The 23,347-nt window shown below is 42.2% G+C and overlaps 3 protein-coding genes across 3 annotated transcripts; 1 reads left to right on the forward strand and 2 right to left on the reverse strand.

The window, feature by feature from the left end:
• The first annotated feature begins 27 nt into the window (after positions 1–27).
• On the forward strand, positions 28–10,783 carry LOC135502584 (phosphorylase b kinase gamma catalytic chain, liver/testis isoform-like). The gene is made up of 11 exons (XM_064795537.1): positions 28–165; positions 564–773; positions 990–1,165; positions 1,659–1,713; positions 2,945–3,010; positions 4,074–4,146; positions 4,687–4,777; positions 6,541–6,661; positions 6,878–7,001; positions 7,405–7,530; positions 7,928–10,783. Exons 2-11 carry the CDS (start codon positions 682–684, stop codon positions 8,183–8,185), a joined length of 1,182 nt encoding a protein of 393 aa, XP_064651607.1. The 5' UTR covers positions 28–165; positions 564–681; the 3' UTR covers positions 8,186–10,783.
• Positions 10,784–13,988: 3,205 nt separating this feature from the next.
• On the reverse strand, positions 13,989–19,305 carry LOC135483548 (glycine receptor subunit alpha-2-like). Its single transcript, XM_064764519.1, has 9 exons — positions 18,961–19,305; positions 17,992–18,067; positions 17,418–17,488; positions 16,919–16,983; positions 16,410–16,630; positions 16,041–16,123; positions 15,424–15,555; positions 14,768–15,099; positions 13,989–14,571 (listed from the first exon to the last, which is right to left on the reverse strand). Exons 2-9 carry the CDS (start codon positions 18,057–18,059, stop codon positions 14,449–14,451), a joined length of 1,095 nt encoding a protein of 364 aa, XP_064620589.1. The 5' UTR covers positions 18,060–18,067; positions 18,961–19,305; the 3' UTR covers positions 13,989–14,448.
• A 1,998-nt stretch (positions 19,306–21,303) lies between these two features.
• Positions 21,304–22,454, reverse strand: LOC135483549 (ADP,ATP carrier protein-like). The gene is made up of 2 exons (XM_064764520.1): positions 22,289–22,454; positions 21,304–22,043 (listed from the first exon to the last, which is right to left on the reverse strand). Exons 1-2 carry the CDS (start codon positions 22,452–22,454, stop codon positions 21,304–21,306), a joined length of 906 nt encoding a protein of 301 aa, XP_064620590.1.
• Between the last annotated feature and the right edge of the window lie 893 nt (positions 22,455–23,347).

Here is a 23,347-nt window from a genome sequence, read left to right on the forward strand (position 1 = left end):
GACATTTCGGTGAGGTCATCAGGTGCATTCAAGATGGCCGTCGCTCCAAGGAAGAAGGAATGGGAGTAAATTTTCTCGGATTTTCGGTGTTAATAACGTTGTCTAAAGCGCGATCCTGATTTTCGAAAGCTCTAAAGCTACAGAAACATTATGCCTATCTGATAGGTACGTAATACTAGGATAATTTGCTCCCAAACACTGTTCGAAATAGTGTCTTGAAAAAGGTGTGGGACTGTCTGTCTGCTGTATGACAAGAGTGAGTCAGGAGTGTATGTGGACATACTATACTGTACTTGACCCCATACTGTGTATTGTAATTGTGTTGTATGTAAGTAGTGTGTAGTAGTGTACAGTATAAGTGTACGTTGTTGCTGTCATGGCTGTGTGTACATAAATCGCATCAGCTGTCATGACATGTCTGTGCATTCCATGACAGGAGTGACAAGACCACCATTGCCATTTAACAGTCTATTTGAGAATGGGAACAGGTTTACAATCCTGTAAACTTGGCGGTAGTCAAATCTGAGGATGTTAAGTGTTTTATCTATTCCTTTTCAATTTAGGTTATACTCTGAAGCAGTTTTCATGTTCTTATTGATGACTATGATGTGATGATTGACAAGTGACCCCCATCGGCATCTTCTCACTCGGCTGAATCAAGAGGATTGAATAGTTTCCAAGATGACGTATGATACAATGGATGATGATTTGCCTGATCAGTCACAAGCTGAGGCCTTTTATGCCAAGTATGAGCCAAAGGAGATTCTTGGAAAGTAAGTAGGCGTACGGTTAATTTAAGTCGAACTTGTACCAGCATTCAGGTTGTGACTTTGTCCTTATAAAGGACCACTATGGGGCAAATAGAACACCACAGAATATCCTTCAATTCTGTGCAACATTGATAAGTCGGGATTTCTAAAAAACCCACCAGGTATAAAGAGTCAGTTTGAAAAAACATTTATTCTTAAAAAATCATGTCCATTTTACAGAGGAGTCAGCAGTACAGTCAGGCGATGTGTTGAGAAAACGACCTCGATTGAATATGCTGTGAAAATCATAGATGTCAGTATTGAGAGGAACACAGTTGACCAGGCAAATGATCTGCGCTTGACCACTCATCGTGAAATCATGATACTACGGATGTGTGCTGGCCATGAACATATCAGTGAGTATATTTCTTTTATTAGAAACTGGCAATTCGGCAATTGTCCAATGGCTGGCTATTCGCATGCTCATTCTTGATGTAGACAAGGGGCTGAAGCCAAGTAACAGAGCAGCTTTTGGTGAACTTATTGAATGATCTGACTGTCATGTCATATCTCGCCTAAACCTAAATGGATTTGTTATTTGAATGAGAAGTAAAACCTGGAACCATACCAGGGCAAACAAAAGACCACATCCAAATCTCCATACCTGAAGATGGAGTCCAGGGTAATGAACACAATTGGTGCCTAAGCTTTAAGGTAGTGTCAAGCAAAAGCACTCGTCACAGCATGTTCTGTCAGTGTATACTCTTGTACTATTGTAGAATGACTCTTGTAAGCAAGAGCAAAAACTGTAGTGGAAAAAGAACCATCATATCTACTCTCTTTTCCCTGACTCACATTCATTTATAGTGATAGACTCAAAATCTTTTCGCTGACATTTTTCTCTTGCAGTTGGGCTACATGATGTCTTTGAATCAACTACTTTCATTTTCCTTGTCTTTGAGCTGTGAGTACATTTCATCTTACATCTACATCTTTGGCCAGACAGTTCTAGAAATGAAACAAGTGAAGTGGTTTCCAATAAAATTACTACTTGGACTCATGAGAGAATTGAACTCTCTGCCATATTTGGCTGTGGCCGTCAAAGAGTAATTCTTCTTATTATCGTTATCATTATATTAGCCCCTTGTTTCCTTGATAATAGTGTTGGCCTGGCCCTCCCAAGTGCTGTAATTAGATGTCCAGAATGAATTATACAATGGTCTATAAACCTGGCCCACGTTTTCCATAACGTTTTCCAAATTAGTTGGCATTCGTTCAGCAGATCTGAATACCACATTACATTGCATTACATAATGTTTGATTGACCATTGGTATACAAATATATCGGGTTTGGCTGTGTTGGGGTTTGAAGTCGATTCATGGTGGACGGTTCATGATGAAAAGCTCCATATCTGAATCTCAGTTTTGCATGATTGGGGCAGTGTGTTATCACTGCAATTTTGGGATATGAATATGATGTCAGTGACCCTCGTGCTACCAAATAGAACTCCGATTTTGTTGAGGTAGGCTCTTCTTCTCTCAGTCTTTCCTGCAATTATTTTCTACCTGGCTGTCTTAGTGGCTCTTGTATAGTGTAAGTTGCCAGAGCTGACTGGAATTACTACCCAGCAGTAGGTAAATCTCGACCGTCTACAGGTGTATGTAGGCCTGTATAGACATGATAAGAGGCCTACTCTTTTGAATTATTAGCCACATGTTTCTGAGGCCTGGTTGGCAGCCATTTTGTTATGGCTCACCTGTCTTGAATTGATCTGGCCTTTGATTGGCTGTTGCTTGGAGGTGTGGCAAGGGCAGTGGCCTTATGTTTGTAAACAGATCAGTCAAGACCTGGTTGTCCTGACCTTGATTGTTATGAAGGTGGTATTACTTAATCGTTATATAACAACACTAGGCCTAAGCTATTTATATGTATGTCAGTAGCACACGCTTTTTGACATAGGCCTGGTCAGGTTTTTTCCATTTAAATTTCGACATGATTTATTTTATTGAAACTTGGCTGATTTTAAAACATGAAGAATTTATAAAATATAATTTTCTTCTCAAAAGTACATGATTTTTGATTGGTTAATCCCTGTGTTTATCCTTGAACAAGTTATCCACTGGGTCACTTCCCATCCTGGAAATCATTTGCACAGAAATGTTTCTCAACAAATTGTAACTTGCTGTCATTTCAGATGCAAGAAAGGTGAACTATTCGACTATCTAACAGAGGTGGTGACAATCTCTGAGAAGAGGACTAGGTCAGTAAAAAAAGTCCCATCTTGTCATTCTTTTGAAAAAGAGTTATACTACTGTTTTTGGCCACTGTCAGAAATGGATACAATCACAATGGAAAGGTGGTTGCTTCCTGCCTAGAAATGGGGGTGTAAATCTAGCTCTTTCGTAGTGCACACCTTTTCTCCCATTTGCATGTTTGCATTGGCAATGGCCTTATTATGTCCAGGTGTAGGCTCATCTGTTTACATTGGGATAGGCTGAAGATGAATTATTCAAACTGCCTTGTTTTGGTAAAAAGAGGCTAACAGTGTCAAGGTAATTTGTCCATGTGACGTCATCAACTTGTTCCACTTGACCTTTAAGAGCTTGGTCTTCATCCGGTTGTTAACCTTGGAGTTCACATCAATGTTATTCGAAACCTGTTTTGCTGTAAGTTAATCACATAAAAGTATGAATAAATCAAGGGAACTGGTCCACTTGATGTCATCAACCTGATCCACTGACCCAAAGAGCCAGTTTTGTTTGTTCAGTGACAGATGGCCTCCGAAGTACAGTTGATAATAAATTACCTTTAGTTTTGTAATCAACAAGCCATCATTAACAAAGGACTTTATCAGGTCATTGGATCATAATGGTACTTCTGATATCAAACCGCTTGATTTAAGGATCTCGTTTTAATAATTCAAGTAGTATCAGTCATCATTTTGAGCAAAGTGCATGAAGACTCAAAATGAAAATGTGAAGGTTGATTACATGTTGACCCAGTTGTTTGATAAATACTTTTTAAAAACAGTGTCATCAGTACTTATAAGAACTTGTACAACACAATGCAAGTTAGCCTCATTAAATAATCGGAAATAATTAAGCAAAAGTTTTGGTCATGTGCCGTTGATGATGTCAAATCAATTCCCACATGACATGACATATTTATCTGGGAGTTATTCTGTGATAAGCCAAACCCTAACTAGTTGTCAACCATGGTACATCAACTTGCAAATTCTGTCTCTAGTCAACTGCGCCTGCAATCATGGCTTCTGCTAACTATATTGTTATTTGTGTTGAGACAAAATACTTGCCTGTTTCCAGGATGATCATGCGTGAGTTGTTTGAAGCGGTCGCTTATATTCATGAGAAGAGAATTGTGCATCGAGATCTGAAGGTGAGTGAATGGTCAGGCCAACTGGAGCTCTTTTGAGAGAGAATGTCAGAAAAGGAGTGTGCAGCTGAAACTATTTGAAATTGCCAACTATTGTAATTGTTTTGTACCATCAGATTCATCTTTGTATACAAGTTTTCATGATACATCTTGATATAGATGGGAGTTTTTCAGTGAGCAGGTAAATTTTAATAGTTTAGCAATTCTAAATCTTTTGGCAGCTTCTATTCTGTGTTGCAGTCAGTATTTAAGTTTTTAAGAATCAAGTCATGATAATAATGATAATACTCTTATCTGCTTGGGTGAGAGCTATTTAAACTCTTGCCATGTGAAGCTGGCCTGGATATTTTTCAGTGGAACATGCAACCACCTGTTGAGCAAGTGCATGTAATTTTAACCAATCGCTGGAGCTGTCAGCTGGATGATTTTTGTTTGTTTTACTGCTGCTGCCTACATACATGATGCCTTTGACTCATGTTATGCATATCCCACATCCCTTTCAAATGTCCTCTATTCATCTACGTCCTCCTGTTTCACTTCCAGCCAGAGAACATACTGCTTGATGATGATTTGAACATCAAGATATCTGACTTTGGCTTTGCCATTGCCTGCGATGGACCTCAAGATCTGACTGGTAAGTCTCTCACTGTGCATGCCCCATGAATATTCAGTAGAAATTCAGTAGGAGATTGAAAAAACTGCCCAACCCATCTACTGACTACCTGTGTTTTATACCTCCATATACTTTCGCCTGTGGTGTCAAAGTCCTGGGGCTGGCGGTCAAGATGGCTTCCTAAAGGAACTTGTTACCTCATAACCTAAATAACACAAGTACAAGGAAGAGATATTGTTTGTTCCTTACAATATCTGCTTTGCTCAGTTGTGCAATATGATAACCCTATCTCTAGTTTTAGATGAATTTTTTTGAGAAAGTAAAGAAAATAACCTCTAGTACTACCAAATAAAAAGGCCATCGACATTGCCCGCTCTATGTCAAGTGGCTGGTCATAACTGAGATTATTATCCTTTCCTTGCAATGCATTTTCTGCACTTTCTTCAGAACCTAATCTTATCACTGTCAGCTGATAAAACCTGATGGTTACGATCAAGAGTGGTATAAAAACACTTGAGTATGAAAAGTACGCAGTAGCGCTATAAATTTCATGACAGGAAAACCTGTGTTGATCAGCTGATTGACGTTTGGATTCATTACTAACATGATTGAAAGTGAAAGGTGGGTTTTATCAAGTTGGTTCCTCTTTGCCTTTTGGGTAGAATTAAGCATTTCATAGGGATTTCCCAATATCTTTTTCAGTGCCCCCGTATTTAATTGATCAGCTGATTATGGACGAAATGAAAGCTCAGTGCAAAATTGGTATTCCAAATTGAGCATCTAAATTCTGCTTGATCACTTTCTTGAGTTCTGCACCACATCAAATGACTCTGCTAGTTATCAGTGTTCATTTCATTTGTTAAAATCCTATTCCTCTGAATTCTTTTCTATTGTCTTTGTCCGCATAAAAGTTCACTTCAAGTTCAAGTTCAATTTACATTACGACTGATAAAACATGAGAAGAATCCATTATGTTTAACTTGATTATGACATTACCTTCCTTATTTACAAGTGCAATGAAGTATTAGAGTGATTATTCAGATGTAAAACTGTACTTCATGTATTTTACTCCAAATGAAATTACCAGATCCTTCGTAATAATAATCTTTTAAACTTAGTCTCAATTGAACACACTTTCAAACCCGTACAAAAACTTGGCAATTGGAGGTACGTTACCTTTGCTTTGTTTTGGACGATTAAAGGATTAACCTGACATTGGACTATTGCTCAGTATGACCTGCTGTTGTTTTGGTTGAAGATTGTGTTTTGATTCACCTGCGATTCACCTTCTGATTCTGTTCATCATTTGTGTTCGGACAATTAGGATCATTATTCGAATGTCCTCATCACAATATTAGTTTAAGAAATGTCATTTCGGAAAAAGATCCCCGAGATGAGTGTAGTCATTGTGTATACGAAGAAAGAGTGGGTTAAATGCATCTCAGGTTTGTTGTAGAATCTTGAATTCATGCTTCTTTCTCAAAATGAACTCAAACCTTGTCTTCCTCCAGTTTTGTTGAGTGTGTTCTGTCCACATCGACTTTTGTCTTGTAATAATTTAGATCAAGTTTCCACTTTTTTCCTCTGTCGTAGTTTATGATGACAGTGAGGCCATCATTTGTGATTCTTACATGTACCTTGTCTTTCCAGTGGATTCTCAGGCACTAGAATGTCCCTAGGTTGTTTTTGAAACGGCCAGGGAATAATGACGAATTTTGTAAGAGTTCTCTCAGTCTTATCTCATGTCACAAAAACATTGATTCCTGTACTCTTTATCTTTTCAGAATTATGTGGTACCCCAGGTTACTTGGCTCCAGAGGTGCTAGCTGTGTCGATGTATGATGACGCACCTGGATATGGACAAGAAGTCGACATGTGGGCCTGTGGAGTCATCATGTATACACTGTAAGTCTTGAGAATTGACTCAAAGTCTTTGCTGCTGACATTTTTCTGGTGAGGGGGGGCCGTTTGATATGCAAGTTGTATAGGTTGGATTTTTATTGCTGGTGGATATCATTTGCCCTTCCTATGGATTAGCTCATAAGTTCTGTAGTGTATTTTTTCAAAAGTAAATTGATACCATTTCTTTGGATTTAAATGATGATGTTGTTTGTACTTCAGACTAGTTGGTTGTCCGCCATTTTGGCATCGGAAACAGATGTACATGTTGCGGGCGATCATGGAAGGGAAGTACCGCTTTGGTAGCCCTGAGTGGGATGATATCAGTGAACCACCAAAAGATTTGGTAAGTATAAATGGAAGCTGAAGTGACGATGTACTAGGGTATTGACACAACTCTGTATGATCCAAGCGATAGACAGCATTTCTCTAGAAGAGCGCGCCACCTGACCAGGTCGAGCAACTTTAGAGTGAGATGCAGTCTCTTGACAACAAGATTTGTGCAATCAAACTTTAATAATGAATGGATCCAATTTTCTCTTTTCAAGTCATGGATGGACTGCTGCCAAGACTCTGGTAGATGTGTAGTCTACTAAAGCCCACACTCTTGTGACTTCATGGACTTGTGTCAGCAATTTTCATGAGGGAGAAATATGCCTAATGGAATCACTCGGAAATGCTTGTTCTCTTCTCAGGCAGAAAACTTGTCCAAAATTTGACTTCACAGTTTTGTATACTTCCTTTTCTAGATCTCAAAGTTACTGGTTGTCGATCCATCTAAACGATTGAATGCCATCGAGTGTCTTGAACATCCCTTCTTCAAGAGAGAAGAGAAACCACAGAAAAAGGAGTTCTTCCCAAGAAGAACATTCAGAGTAAGTTACGTCATCAACCTCATTTCGTAGGCGGACTGTAGGCAGGAACCAAGCAGGCCTGATTAAGATGTACAAAGTTGCTGATAGTTGTCTCACCTGGTCCTGTTCACCAAGACTTCTCACAAGTGACAAGCTTCAACAGTTTCTTGTGCAACCTCAGGATTCCAAAAACTCAATACTCTAGTTGTAATGCTCTACTTGATATCTTAGCCTCAGTCCAACATAGTAATTTGTCTCGAGTTAATTAACTGAGTGTTCTTGGGACTGGTGTCCCAGGTGTGAATCCTGCTCCTGTATTACGTTTGTCTGCACAGCGTTTCAAGGTCTAGGTAAAGTTAGTCTGGACTGGTAAAATCTTCCCAACAATATATCAAAACATCCAACTCATCTTTTTCAGGCTGCCATAATAGTTGCCATGGCAACGTACAGAATACAGAAAAGTTATCACAACCCTCCACCGATATCATTGGAGCAAATGAAGAAGAATCCGTACAGTTCAAAGGCATTTAGAAAACTCATCGACGGTTGTGCGTTCCGTGTTTATGGCCACTGGGTCAAAAAGGGAGAGGATCAAAACCGTGCTGCCCTCTTTGAGATGCAGCCCAAAACAGACCTTCAGAGTCCCATTGACAATGGTCCTAGTTTTCATATATGATGAAATGTTACTGCTAAGTAGGAAACATTTAGTAGGACTTTCTCCCAGTTCTGGTCTCCAGATGTGATATCGTCTACTCATGGTGCTTTTGTTTTTGATATACCTAAGCTAGGTAGTACAACAGCTGATTGATACCATAAACCGCCTGATATTTGCACCTCATTATATTGGTGATACGCCAAACTTTCCAAAAAAAATGGAATTGTTGTAAATTTTGTTGTGGCGGTTTATGAATTTGCTTTCAGTTTTTCTCAAATCAAAAATATTTTTTTGCATTTTTTATTTTGCTATCTGTGTAGGTTATTTGCATGTTCTACAAAAAAAGTTAAATTCTGGTAAAAATTAACGGTTCACATCAACTGTTCAAGTCACAATGAAGTCCTCTTAGAGTGCCTTTGGGAGAAACAGTTGGTTTCTTGGCTGAATGAATTCTGTGGATTCACTGCAAGGATGTTTGTGCAATGGAGGTCAAATCAGTGGAGAAAAGATGGAAAGGAAAAAGAAGACAACAGATTCTTAGACTGTGATTTCTCCCTTGACTTGACTGGCCTTATTTCAGGCAAGTTACTCTCACAGAAGTCACATTTGAAGATTATCACTAAATTAGAGGATAATACTGTTGTATATGACACAGCTTTTGAGAAGCATTTGTTGTAGAATCCAGCTTTATTTGTTTTTGTGGACAAATTCAAACTCCAGAAAGCCAAATACAGTCAACACACGAACAATTCATGTAACAGTTGTCAGCTAACCGATACTCCATTTCATGAAAAAATGGCACTGGGAAAATTTCTCCGTATGGCGATTGAAAAGGCTTCAGGGACGATCGATAAACATAAAGTGTTCTTATCTCTCCAATAAAAATGGAACTTGACCTGAATTCATTCTCGCTGTGACTAATCATGTAATCATCTGCTCAAGTCCTGTTGTACAAAAAAAACCTTCAATGTCTGATTACCAAAATGTTGCAAAAACCATTGTCATTTAGGATTGCCAAGATTTTGAGATATACTGTCAAACACAGAAATATTGGTGGCCATTTCCTTTTGTGGTTTGTGAAATTTCAACTTGACCATACTCTTAATTTAGCACTTTGACAGCCCCCTATTAACAGTAATTTCAATTACTGGTAGATTTTTTCTCCCGGCAATATATTTTTGCGATAAAAACATGAAAATAAAATGCACGCAAAAGTTTCGAGATTAACAGTATTGGTGTTTTTTGGAAATATCCTTGTTTGTTTCTCCACATTGCTTCCTAGTATTTATGTGGCTAAGTTTCAAGTGTGCAGCTACCTACGTTCATTACTAGTTTTTCAAATGCTATTGTTAATATGTACATAGTTTATTTTTTTGCCACAGCGTAAAATACTTTAATCATTTTAGTCCTTTTATGCCTCGCTAATTGATGTGTGTAAATTTAGTTTCATGTGGAATTATTTCATATTTTTAGTTTTTCGATCGGAGAGAAGACTTTTGTGTCTGAATGCTTTGTAAATGTTTTGTAAGTGTGGCAGTTTTTATCCAGGCTCAAAGTTCTCATGGTTCCCAGTTGCGACATGTGCATAGTTTTTTTACTGCATTGTGCAAAAAGGAATTTGAGCCGAGTGCCCTACTGTGTTGAAGATGGTGTAATGGTAGACCTACAGGGCAATTGGAACTTTTATGTGTCTATAAGGATGTTGATATCAAATCCTGAAATGCATACTGACCCAAAAGAATTACTTTTATCCTACATGTATGAACGGAATTTGTTTGGGTAAATTTGAAAAATTGTGCTATTAGAAATTTAGGCCCTTCTCCATAGTAGTTGACTAAAGATTGGGTCAAAAGTAGCGTGTGGTGAAGCTTTCAGTGCTCGTAATCCATACCTATCCCAGTCATGGGGTTTGAGTCATAGGGGCATTCTATACTTGCATCACATATGCTGTCAGCATCACCCTTTCATCAGCTGCACATGTACCTTCTTTGATGTCACCGTCCATAAAGTCACAGTCGTTGGACAGTGAAGATCAAAAAGATCACAACATTACCAAAATATTATGTCGTACATTTTACAAACTTAGACAGAAGGTAACAGCTGTCGAACGCAAAAAGGCAAAAGCTGTACATGTATGTATAGCATTTTCTTCATGGTTGTAATTCTGTTTTGTCATGGTACCATATCATTACTATCACAACAACTTAAATTACAAGATGGGATATGATTCTAAACTGATTCCAAAATAAGCACAAGTAAAACTAGAGGATGAGATAAGATTCTGAACAGATGCCAAAATAAGCACAATGCGACATTGCCCTAAAAATTGAGTTGCTGCCTTTTTACATTGGATGGCTTGTCTAGCCTTTTTGGGCTGAAATTCTGTGATGTTCAGTATGTGCTGTCTAATATCGCAAGATCATGTCTGATAAGTTGAAGAATTGATATGTTTGTATTTGTAAATGTTTGTATTTGTAAATGTTTGTATAAAGTAAGCACTATTTATTACGGTTTTGTTTTTGGTAGAAATGTACATAGATATTGTCATTTTCGAATGAATATGGCTTGGAATGTTGCCTATAGTCCCCCCTTAACCATTAAATTTTAAGATCCAGATGATTGATTGGTAGAATTTTTCGAGAAATGTGTTATTTGGGCGTGCATTTGAACCAGATATTGGATTGTTGGAGGCTGATTAACTGTGGGCAGTTACTGCTGGACAGGGCACAGCAAGGACTAAAGGGTGTTGTGTTGGACAGAACGATCGATCACTTGGGGACTTTTGACCCCAATAAAGGGGCAATATAGGCAGCAGCTAGGCAGGCAAGATAAAGTTACACAGAGTCGCCAATAGGGGTCTCTCATATCTCATGGTACGTCGAAATGATTCATGCTTGTACGAGGAATATATTTAGTGCTGAATCCGACATGACCTAGGGCCCTTACTCTGTATATTAGTCAGCTGAAGATGGCCAAATCAGACCCTCTGCTCCTGCCAATATTCCCCCTTTAATTCCTACCCAAGACATCCTCTGTATGCCCCTCTTTATGCTGGTTATGTCTGAGGTGGTTGATGGATTATACCCTGGAGTCTCTGAGTGTAGTCCTGGTGTCCAGGTAGCAATCCGTTTTTGTTACAGAGTTCAATCTGCAGGTTCCTTAATGCTCACGATATGCGCTTGTAAATTATAACTGGTTTTATTAAAATCTGAGTATTAAGAAGATAAACAAGTTTTATTGTACTTTTGATGCGAGTTCAGCAAGTCCTGGACTGGTCAGAGAATTCTGCAAGTCCTCGAGCTGGACTGATTTGTCTTCAAGATGGATTGTTCCCCACTATCGCCCAGTTTGAACGGATCTGTTTTCAAGATGGGTTGTTCTCCCAATACACCATCGCCCAGAGCTATTAACACTGATCCGTCTTCAAGACGGTTTGTCCCCTTCCCCCCAACATACCATTGCCCAGAGCTGTCTTCAAGATGGATTGTTCCCCACCATCGCCAAGAGCTCACACTGATCCGTCTTCAAGACGGTTTGTCCCCTTCCCCCCAACATACCATTGCCCAGAGCTGTCTTCAAGATGGATTGTTCCCCACCATCGCCCAGAGCTAACACTGATCCGTCTTCAAGATGGTTTGTCCCCTTCCCCCTAACATACCATTGCCCAGAGCTGTCCTCAAGATGGATTGTTCCCCACCATCGCCCAGACAGAGCTAACACTGATCCGTCTTCAAGATGGTTTGTCCCCTTCCCCCTAACATACCATTGCCCAGAGCTGTCCTCAAGATGGATTGTTCCCCACCATCGCCCAGAGCTAACACTGATCCGTCTTCAAGATGGTTTGTACCCTTCCCCCTAACATACCATTGCCCAGAGCTGTCCTCAAGATGGATTGTTCCCCACCGTCGCCCAGAGCTAACACCGATCCGTCTTCAAGATGGTTTGTCCTCTCCCCCCCAACATACCATTTCCCAGAGCTGTCCTCAAGATGGATTGTTCCCCACCATCGCCCAGAGCTCACACTGATCCGTCTTCAAGATGGTTTGTCCCCTCCCCCCCAACATACCATTGCCCAGAGCTGTCCTCAAGATGGATTGTTCCCCACCATCGCCCAGAGCTCACACCGATCCGTCTTCAAGATGGTTTGTCCCCTCCCCCCCAACATACCATTGCCCAGAGCTGTCCTCAAGATGGATTGTTCCCCACCATCGCCCAGAGCTCACACCGATCCGTCTTCAAGATGGTTTGTCCCCCCCCCCCCCCCAACATACCATTGCCCAGAGCTGTCCTCAAGATGGATTGTTCCCCACCATCGCCCAGAGCTAACACTGATCCGTCTTCAAGATGGTTTGTCCCCTTCCCCCCAACATACCATTGCCCAGAGCTGTCCTCAAGATGGATTGTTCCCCACCATCGCCCAGAGCTAACACTGATCCGTCTTCAAGATGGTTTGTACCCTTCCCCCTAACACACCATTGCCCAGAGCTGTCTTCAAGATGGATTGTTCCCCACCATCGCCCAGAGCTAACACTGATCCGTCTTCAAGATGGTTTGTACCCTCCTCCCCCCCTCAACATACTATTGCCCAGAGCTGTCCTCAAGATGGATTGTTCCCCACCACCGCCAAGAGCTAACACTGATCCGTCTTCAAGATGGTTTGTCCCCTCCTCCCCCCCCCCCTAACATACCATTGCCCAGAGCTGTCCTCAAGATGGATTGTTCCCCACCATCGCCAAGAGCTAACACTGATCCGTCTTCAAGACGGTTTGTCCCCTTCCCCCAACATACCATTGCCCAGAGCTGTCTTCAAGATGGATTGTTCCCCACCATCGCCCAGAGCTAACACTGATCCGTCTTCAAGATGGTTTGTACCCTTCCCCCCAACATACCATTGCCCAGAGCTGTCCTCAAGATGGATTGTTCCCCACCATCGCCCAGAGCTAACACTGATCCGTCTTCAAGATGGTCTGTCCCCTCCCCCTCAACATACCATTGCCCAGAGCTGTCCTCAAGATGGATTGTTCCCCACCATCGCCCAGAGCTAACACTGATCCGTCTTCAAGATGGTTTGTACCCTTCCCCCCAACATACCATTGCCCAGAGCTGTCCTCAAGATGGATTGTTCCCCACCATCGCCCAGAGCTACACTGATCCGTCTTCAAGATGGTTTGTCCCCTTCCCCCTAACACACCATTGCCCAGAGCTGTCTTCAAGATGGATTGTTCCCCACCATCGCCCAGAGCTAACACTGATCCGTCTTCAAGATGATTTGTCCCCTCCCCCCCCCCCCCCAACATACCATTGCCCAGAGCTGTCCTCAAGATGGATTGTTCCCCACCATCGCCAAGAGCTCACATTGATCCGTCTTCAAGATGATTTGTCCCCTTCCCCCCCCCCCCCCCAACATACCATTGCCCAGAGCTGTCCTCAAGATGGATTGTTCCCCACCATCGCCCAGAGCTCACACTGATCCGTCTTCAAGATGATTTGTCCCCCCCCCCATCACATCATGACGTTTTATGTGAGGACAGAATTCAGTGGGGCTGTCTCCAGTGGCTGGAGAAGAGAAATAATGATCCCCGATTTCGCTTGTGCTGTCGCACAATCGATTTCTGGGTCGTCGGGAATCATTGTCTTCGCCGGTTTGGTCGCTTGAGTCGACAGCTCAAATGCCACACACGGTCCCCTTCGAAGCGCTCTTTTCTGTTTTTGATCCGGGACTATCCGTTTTGATGAAGGCTTTCAACACTCTCAAACGTAGTCCTCTTCGGCAGATGGAATAAAGACCACTTTAAAAAAAAAATGAAGCCAAGAATTCCGAAAATACTGTTGATCGCATCTATGAATCCGTTTCTTTATTACAATAAGCAATATTTTGAAACTGGATTGCAATGCGTTTTTTTGGTATGAGACGATATACATGTATACCAGTCGTGATCGGTCAAGATGAAGTTGCGACTTTTTCGGCGATTACAGGTTATTAGACCAGGTAAATACGAAGCTCGAAATGACACCGGTTAGTCCTACCAGTGTGCGGTCAGGGTCCCGGCAGGCTGTGTGGTTTTGCCGAAAGTGTGCCTCGTGGGCGGCCGACAAGTCGTTCGCTGTTCCGGCATCGTTCAGGCAATCTTTGCGTGACTGCTGGCGTATACATAGAGAAGCAGTTAAGAGCAGCAGATAATACGTAGGCCTACATACAACACGTGTAAAGCAACTACTTTAGAGGCACTTTCTTCATCCCCGCATTCTTTATATATGAATATATTGACTTCATTGATCATGATCTATCCGATGGAGTAGAGGGCGAAATAGACAACGAGGAAGACAATGATGGTTACCAGAAAACCTATCCGGAAGATCCATTCAAGGACGTTGCCAATTGACGTATGCTTGGAGTTTTCAGACACCTGCAATAGGGAGGAGCATGTGATTGATATACTATGTTCATGTCCAGGTTCGGAAAATGGAAATACATGTACACTATAGACTTGATGCGTGAGACCTTCATCCTGAGATACAGGTTTTGGATACTCCTACCTCGTATATAAATATCGAGAGGCGGAGTGCCAGGATGGCCCGGAGACCTCAAGCTTTGAGACTTACCCCATCAGTCCGGTTGCAAAGTATTGCAACAACGCAGAACTCAATGATCGCAAGCATCACCAGAATGATGATAACAGGGTACCAGATATCTCCAGCCGTCATATAGCCGACCACGGGGTGTGGCAGCACGATGCTACTGGTGATCATGTTGGCGCCAAGGAGGAGGATCCCCGCAATCAGGACCAGCGCCCGAGGGAGGAGGATCTGGCTGCCCATCCAGGTCGAGGTGTAGATGAAGAAGAGGACGAGGGCGGAGGGAAAGAACCTGTGTTTGGAGAACGCCCCATGATCTCTCTTCAAGATCAACTTAACTGCCAGGCACGGATATATTCCTGGAATGAAACAACCATTATAATTCACAATATCTGATAATATTTAAGTTTTATCACGAACCGTATTACTCTGGATGGGCAAATTGGCTTGGACTGTCTCTCGCGCTCAGTTCGAGCGCTGGTTTGAACGCGAGGCCCAAGCGAGATTTCTCGTCTGGAACTTATAAAATACCTTGCTTTCTTGCCATGACGTCAGTTATGATATTGAGCTTGTTTATTTGATTGATCTAACTTGGTTTTAACTTTTAGATGGGCCAATAATGCGAGACAGTTAGGTTATAGGACCAACTTAAAACTCACAGAATCATGATGACACATACTCACCAGAAGTATAGTTCATGGCACAGTCCAAAAGCTTGTGGTTTTCAAGCGAAAATCCGTCAATCTCACTAGGCTCGTCAAAATTAAATCCCTTATCCAAGAACTTCAATTGCAAGCTGTCCGAAGTGTGTCTGACTGGGAAAAAGATTTAGATATTACCAAATACTTTTGAAGTAAAAAAAATGTAACTATGGCCAATACAGGATAGTTTTCAGGTGCTAGAGCTGTTCAGAGACCTCCCCGATTGGACTTCCGCCTGTACATGTATTGAATGATTATCTATATTCGGCTGCCGGTGTCTGAACGCCAGAAAACTCACAGGTGTGCTACGACTTGACACCGCTGGACGCCGGCGAACTCCACTCGACGCCAGATATCAAACTGGTTTGATTTTGGACGCCGGTGAACGCCTGAAATAGACACCAACGACATCAAATATGGCTCGAAATTAAAAGTGTAATAGAACCATTTGCCACCTGCATGCTGAGACAATAATCTAACCCAGGAAAATTAAATTTGGCCCACAATTTTGTTGTTGTATACACAAGACAAGCCAGAGTCTTCCGCGAATGGCAGGGTCTGAGAGACCTAACCGGACTAAAAATTTGATATCTACTTACACGATTCAACGCGAATGGAACATTCCTGTGTATCAAAGGGATACTTTTGAAAATGCATAGGACATCTGATTGTGAGGATCACCCTGAAAATAAATTACTGACTATTTCAAGAAAATATATAGCAAAGGGACGAATATTAAACCGCGCTAATCCGGGGGATGATGGACGCGCGCGTGCCGTGTAGACGTTAAAACGATATTTTTCTGCTGATTCTGAAAATTAGGTGCAGAAAGCTTGTTTAGCCTACATTTGACAGCAAATTAAAGAAAATTTGTCAAAAGTTGCAATGTCCAGAGTTCACTGTAGGCCTATTTGTCCATTAAATTCGAAACAGTGAAGTATGGGCTTTAGTCTCGCTGCTAAACCTACTTTTGTGCCAGCCAAACTTTTCCTGTTTTGTAAATCCTGACAAGCACGTTATCAGAGGTGACCCAATCCACACTGATGGCGTTTCTGAAGAAGGTATCGGGTGTCCATATCTGGTCGTCAGGCCCGTCACCAAATGACATCTCTTCCAGTTCCTCGTCCGCTGGAAAACGCAGGCGTTCGTCCACCCAGGTTTGTCTGAAATAGGTGTCGAGTACCATTTCCTGCAAGGTAACAGAACTACATGGTTATAATCGGGCCGCCTCCATTGCATCATGATGACACCAAAGATCGACCGCCGGAAACCACATCCGCATGACTAAGATTTCTATTCGCCACGTCATCGACTATTCAGGGGCGGCGGGGGGGGGGGGCAGGGGCATAAGTCACCAAAAATGGGTTTCTGACCGTGATTTCGGCCGATTAAAAAAAAGAGTCGTCCCCAGAGCCTTTTGCTATAAACTCTTCAATTAGCACGTTAGGGTACTAGTATATACTGGGTCTCGACTGACCTTCTTTTCAGTATCCACCTTGGTGTTGCTAACGTAGAAACTAATCTGCACCTCAACGGGTTTACCTGAATTAGAACAAAAATCAATGAAAAATACTGGATAAAGCGGGAAACATACAGACAGGTGAACTTTATCGCAACGACCTGCCCACCCCATGCGACAACATTTTCAGTCATGTCCTGCGAATAGAACCGGTCATCGCTGCGACGCTTTACTCGTCGGTAGCTTTCGAGAAACACCTGTCTGCAAAAAGGGATGACATTATTATATATAGTGTTCAAGCAAACCCCCTCGAAAACCAGGTCAAGCTGACTTGCATGCATAGGAAAACCCAACTTGCTGTTTAAAAAAGTCCTGCAGTCAACGGAAGGCTATCACATGTTAGTACGCTTTTGTTGGCCCGTCGGGCGTTAGTGATTTCTGACTTGGCCGCTGGGGTTTTATGAATGGGTTCATGTCAGATTTAAAGTGTGAACCAACCACTGAATGATGAACTTACCTGATACTTCCGAAGGTGCGCTCCTCATATCATAGCCTTTCAAGAGCTGGTTGAAGAGTTTGACTGGCGTACTAGAAATATACCAAAATAGTTTGTGCTACTGGTCAACACATATTTTGAATCCTTGGGCAAATTTGCGACAGAAATCTTTCTAGGTCCACACGCTATCTCTTTGACATTTGTATACGACCACATCTCTTTTCCAAAGTTCAATCGGTGAGCACAATGGCCACTGACCGTTTCATTTTCAGTTTGTCAGAATGAGAGTTGTCTTGTGATGGTTTGCCTAATCACCCGGAATCAGGGGTGTCAGGATCTTGCCCAACATGATAACGTAAACTATGAATTCCTTGCATACGCCTTTTCCATTAAATACAATATTTGACAATATATACAGAAGGTAAGATGCTTGCGCCAAATGTGGGCGTTGGTCTAACCACTTTAAACCAACCCCGAAACCCCGACACCATAAGTGTCCTTTTGAAAAGCGTGAAAAGTCGAATTCGATAGTTGGAAAAAGGACGTAATATGTCGAAAGTCAATAACAGTTTGTCGTTTTGTGAAAATGGCTTACCTTTTGATTGCCGAGCTGGTCCCAACTAGGAGCAGAAGCCCCAACACGACTCCAATAAGTCTAATCATCCTGTGATCTGAAAAATAGGTGTATGCCAGACCCAAACAGTTCGATCTCTGAAATCATTTCAGTCCCATGCCAAGGAGAATCTATATATAATCGAGGTAAATTAAGTATGTAGATTGATTCCAATTATGTCATTGAGGTGTATATAATTAGGTTTGGAAAATGATGGGACATTAACACAACAATTTCATGAGTATTTGATACCGGGTAAATGCCAACCTTATCTGCTGCAAAACAACAAAAAAATTAGGTGATGGTCTGATTCGAATCGGTGTTATTACCCGATATCTCAATATAATGTTCCCAGTGTTCTCTCCTTGTTTTCAAACAAAAGTTTGGTAGAATAAGGGAACAAAAGTTTGGCAGAATAAGGTCATATGTCAAAATCATTTTGAAATTTAAAAAATTAACAACGTTTGCCTATAGGAGGTGGTCGTGTTTTCAAAGAAAACTTTGGCTGTCTGAGGGGCGGGGGCAGTGGTGGTCGTCGAAGAAAATGGCTTTATCTGTTCGTCCATTTTATCATCCTGGTAACAACTAATAAAAAAACTGTTGATGCCCGAAGACAGTCGAGTTCGTCTTTCGGGGGAGAGAGACACGACCAGTGCGCTTATTTGACTTCAATGTAATTTTCACATGCTTCCTATTAACTTCATCGTGAGGAAATCAGGGGTTACTGTTCGTTTGCAGGGCCGGAGAAGCGAACATTAACCCCTGATTTCCTCACGATGATTAAATTGGACAGACGATGTTCATGATTGGGGTATACAGCACATGTGATACCCGTAAAATACTTTCTATAAAGATCAACCCCCAAACAAAAGACGGGGAGCACTGCAGGCAGAGGACAGGTCACAATTTAAAAAAGTAATGTAAATGTATCGGTGGACAACTTTTACTTACCTCAGCATCAGCGGAAGATCCGGTCATCTGTAGAAAACACTTTGGATCCACAAACTGAAGTGGGATACCTTTGCGAAAACCGGCCCTGGAGAAGTTAAACAGATGCCAGGCTATAAACGGCTATAACATGCCTTCAGCATTCCATGCACCTTTTTCGTGTAACTAGATCACCTAATTTTTTGTGCGCTTGTCTTAAAACAATGGAGAACCACAGGAAGAAAGCATGCCTAGGTGCTTCAGCAGCAATTCTTTCAGTTGTGATTAACCCCCGTCGCCGCCGCAACTGACAAAAGCCATACTAACGTCTTGTGGAAAAAGTATGCATGGGGCCTATCACTGCCTTCTTCAAGAGTTAATGGCCTCAGACTTCAAAAGCCTCAAGAATTTCCTGCGGATGGATGAAGCTTTTCGTATTCCGAAATTAAGTGTTCAATTTCTTGGAATTGCCATTCTCTATCTTTCATTGAGGCTGCCATTTTGTCCCAGTAGCTCCATCACATGATCATTCCAATTATGTTCCCTGATTGGCTGCTGATTGCCCAACACCAACCAACATGTTGTTCAGAAGTAGCATGGCCTAAAGCCTGGTCTACACTAGCAAACATTCGCCAACAATTGTTGGCCAACATGAGCCAACATCATGTTGGCGAATGTTTGGGGACCCGTCCACACTATCAAACACAGGCAAACATTGCCAAACAAGTTTGGCTAAGTTTGGCCGTGTTTGGCATGAATTTGAGAGCAATTTGGAGGGAAAATCAGTCATTTCTCTCCTTTTTTCATTAAAACAATGGAGAACCACAGGAAGACAGCATGCCTAGGTGCTTCAGCAGCAATTCTTTCAGTTGTGATTAACCCCCGTCGCCGCAGCAACTGACAAAAGCCATACTTGTGGAAAAAGCATGCATGGGGCCTATCACTGCCTCCTTCAAGAGTTAAGGGCCTCAGACTTCAAAAGCCTCAAGAATTTCCTGCGGATGGATGAAGCTTTTCGTATTCCGAAATTAAATGTTCAACTTCTTGAAATTACCATTCTCTATCTTTCATTGAGGCTGCCATTTTGTCCCTGTAGCTCCATCACATGATCCAAATCTGTTCCCTGATTGGCTGCTGATTCCCCAACACCAACCAACATGTTGTTCAGAAGTAGCATGGCCTAACATTGGCCAACATTGGCCAACAAGTTGGCTGATGTTTTCACTTAAGCCCGGTCTACACTAGCCAACATGAACCAACAAATGTTGGCCAACATCGTGTTGGGCCTTGTTGCAGAGGCATGTTTGCTATTGTTTGCCAGTGTGGACGGGTCAAAAAACAAGTGAAAACATCAGCCAACTTGTTGGCCAATGTTGGCCAATGTTAGGCCATGCTACTTCTGAACAACATGTTGGTTGGTGTTGGGGAATCAGCAGCCAATCAGGGAACAGATTTGGATCATGTGATGGAGCTACAGGGACAAAATGGCAGCCTCAATGAAAGATAGAGAATGGTAATTTCAAGAAGTTGAACATTTAATTTCGGAATACGAAAAGCTTCATCCATCCGCAGGAAATTCTTGAGGCTTTTGAAGTCTGAGGCCCTTAACTCTTGAAGGAGGCAGTGATAGGCCCCATGCATACTTTTTCCACAAGTATGGCTTTTGTCAGTTGCGGCGGCGACGGGGTTAATCACAACTGAAAGAATTGCTGCTGAAGCACCTAGGCATGCTTTCTTCCTGTGGTTCTCCATTGTTTTAATGAAAAATGGAGAGAAATGACTGATTTTCCCTCCAAATTGCCCTCAAATTCATGCCAAACACGGCCAAACTTAGTCAAACTTGTTTGGCAATGTTTGCCTGTGTTTGATAGTGTGGACGGGTCCCCAAACATTCGCCAACATGATGTTGGCTCATGTTGGCCAACAATTGTTGGCGAATGTTTGCTAGTGTAGACCAGGCTTTACTCAACATCACATGATCAAGAGCAACCTTGAGCGCGGACTAAACCTTAGTTTCATACTAAGTATACAATCGAGAGTGTTTTCGAGGTCATCTTGGGGCGTTTAGGTACGTAGGCTACAGGCCTCATTTACGGTGTTGAAGAGGCCCATCATGCCATGCGTTATATTTGAGGACTTTCCACCCTGATGAAAAAAAATTCCAAACGGCTGTTTGAGTGGAGGTGTTTAGCTGAGACAAAAACTCTCAAAAAGGAGCATCTCCACGATTACGTTGAGAACAAACAACTATAAGGCACATGTAACTATAGAAAACGTATTCAATATCATAAAACGGCATAGTACATGTAAGCAAACACGATCAATGTAGACTGAAAAGCTTGTGGCTGACGCTCAGCCTGGCACCTATCAAATGTACTTCTTGATTTCATCGTACATGGCCAGGACCAGAGCTCCACCAGTACCACGTAGGATGTTCGAGAGGGCCCCCTTGAAGAACGCTGATCCTCCCTCTTGGCTTAGGATCTTGCCCCAGCAGTCCAGGGTGTTCTTATACAGGACATCCTTGCGGCCACTCTGCATCATCATTCGCCTCCTGACGGTATCAAAGGGATAGGACAAAATACCGGCGCCGGTTGTGACCACTTGTGCGATCATCCATGAAATGAAAAAGTTGGCATTTTTGGGGTCTGAGATGAGCATGGATTTAGCTGTATCGAAACCTCCGAAGTATGCTGCCCTGTAGATGATGATGCCTTGGACTGAGACGCCGAATCCTCGGTAGAGACCAAGGACGCCGTCACTCTTTGCGATGGAGGTCAAGCAATGCCCAAGTCCTTTGAATTCACGCTGGTCAGTTCCAGCCTTTCCGATGTCTGCGGCCAGACGGGTCCTGGCGAAGTCCAACGGGTAGACAAAGCAAAGAGAGGTTGCGCCGGCTGCGCCACCAGATGCAAGATTCCCGGCGAAATATTTCCAGAATTGTACATCCTTATCAACGCCTCCGAGGAAGAGCTCCTTGTACTGGTCCTTAAACGCGAAGTTAAGAGCCTGGGTGGGGAAATACCTGATGACATTGGCCAGGTTGCCCCTCCACAGGGAGGCGAATCCTTGTTCCTTGGGCACGCGTACGAAGCAGTCGATGATCCCTGAAATGGCAAACGACCAGGTTAAACGGCGTCGACTTCACACATTCCCCAGGCAAGGAATTGCAGGTCTCCACTACGCTGAGTTTTGGTTTAAAACTGACAGCAAGGTCACAGGACGGTGTTACCACCCTTGACCTGGCAAGGGCCTTCCAACGAGGAATTGGGTGTGATTAGGACATTATATTTCAAGGACTACCATTTCTTTCACGCCCGGCGGCAGTATCAGTCTAATCAGTTGTCCTTACCCTTGTATCTCCTCTCGGGTGAAATCTGCTTGGAGACATGTTGGACCTGGAGAAGCAGTTTGACCCTTTCGATGGGAGCCACTGCCGTCTTTGAGATTCCTGCTGACACACCTCCAACCAGCAAGTCCTTCAAGAAACTCACGACATTGAACTCTTTTTTCGCCATATCGACCTCTCTTTCGGTCGGAACAACCGCTTCTCGTATAGAATTTATCTGGTAGGCAGTGTCGAAGTTTCTTGTGTCAAAGATAAATGGTTTGAAAAGTTTCCATAGTTTGGATGTGATCTTAAAAGGCGTGACTTATTATTGTGTGTTGTGACCGAGAGGGTCACCACGCATGCCGCCAAAATATTCAAGAATGGCGTTTCCACGGATTACGTCATAGTCAAGTAAATGACGTCACAACGTTATTTGTACAACGTCAGAATTGAAAGTGTGTTCACGTCCCATCTCCTTCCCATAAGGAGGTTTCACAAAGATTGAGTTTACGACAAATAAACCGGAACGCGTGAGACTTTAATAACTTGTGCCTTCTCATTGGTCGTATGATTGGCGCGAAACCTACCATCGGTAAATTTAAAATTGCTATCTTCACCACATCGCAATGTTCCAAACTTCTGCTTTTCCTATAGAATCAATGATCGTAGCTGATGTATTCATGGCAATAAGACCCGTTCACCTTCCAATTCCACTACTCCTGTTTTTGCATTAGATGTCAAATCTGTACTTTTTAATCGGTAAATCTAGCGCTTGGAAAAAAAGGAAATCAATTTTACAATGTTTTTGATTGACAACTTTATTGGAAAATTGGGAAAAAGTCTTATAATTCATTTTCATGATAGTTTCGTTTGTCTATTACCAATTGAAGCATTGAATCGGTATATAGACCCGATATTTAGGCCTACATGCAATCAGTTATAGACGGAAATCCTTTTTGAAACTAGATGAAACAAAATTTTATTAAACATCTATCTGTTAGGTTAAGCCCTCGAGGTATAAATCTTGCAAACCCTAATATAGATAAAGGAATACTAATTACTCATAATGAAAGTTTAAAA

The sequence above is a fragment of the Lineus longissimus genome, chromosome 2, assembly GCF_910592395.1.
Source record: "Lineus longissimus chromosome 2, tnLinLong1.2, whole genome shotgun sequence".
NCBI classification, from domain to species: domain Eukaryota; kingdom Metazoa; phylum Nemertea; class Pilidiophora; order Heteronemertea; family Lineidae; genus Lineus; species Lineus longissimus.

Excerpts from the sequence above, each read along its gene's own strand:
- LOC135502584 (XM_064795537.1), top strand. The coding sequence starts at position 682 with ATGACGTATGATACAATGGATGATGATTTGCCTGATCAGTCACAAGCT. Across the intron at positions 1,714-2,944 it reads ATTTTCCTTGTCTTTGAGCT|ATGCAAGAAAGGTGAACTAT; the intron begins GTGAGTACATTT and ends CTGTCATTTCAG. Across the intron at positions 7,002-7,404 it reads GTGAACCACCAAAAGATTTG|ATCTCAAAGTTACTGGTTGT; the intron begins GTAAGTATAAAT and ends TTCCTTTTCTAG.
- LOC135483548 (XM_064764519.1), bottom strand. The coding sequence starts at position 18,059 with ATGATTAGACTTATTGGAGTCGTGTTGGGGCTTCTGCTCCTAGTTGGG. Across the intron at positions 15,556-16,040 it reads TTCCATTCGCGTTGAATCGT|TCAGACACACTTCGGACAGC; the intron begins GTAAGTAGATAT and ends TCTTTTTCCCAG. Across the intron at positions 14,572-14,767 it reads TTTGCAACCGGACTGATGGG|GTGTCTGAAAACTCCAAGCA; the intron begins GTAAGTCTCAAA and ends TCCCTATTGCAG.
- LOC135483549 (XM_064764520.1), bottom strand. The coding sequence starts at position 22,454 with ATGGCGAAAAAAGAGTTCAATGTCGTGAGTTTCTTGAAGGACTTGCTG. Across the intron at positions 22,044-22,288 it reads ACCCGAGAGGAGATACAAGG|GGATCATCGACTGCTTCGTA; the intron begins GTAAGGACAACT and ends TTGCCATTTCAG.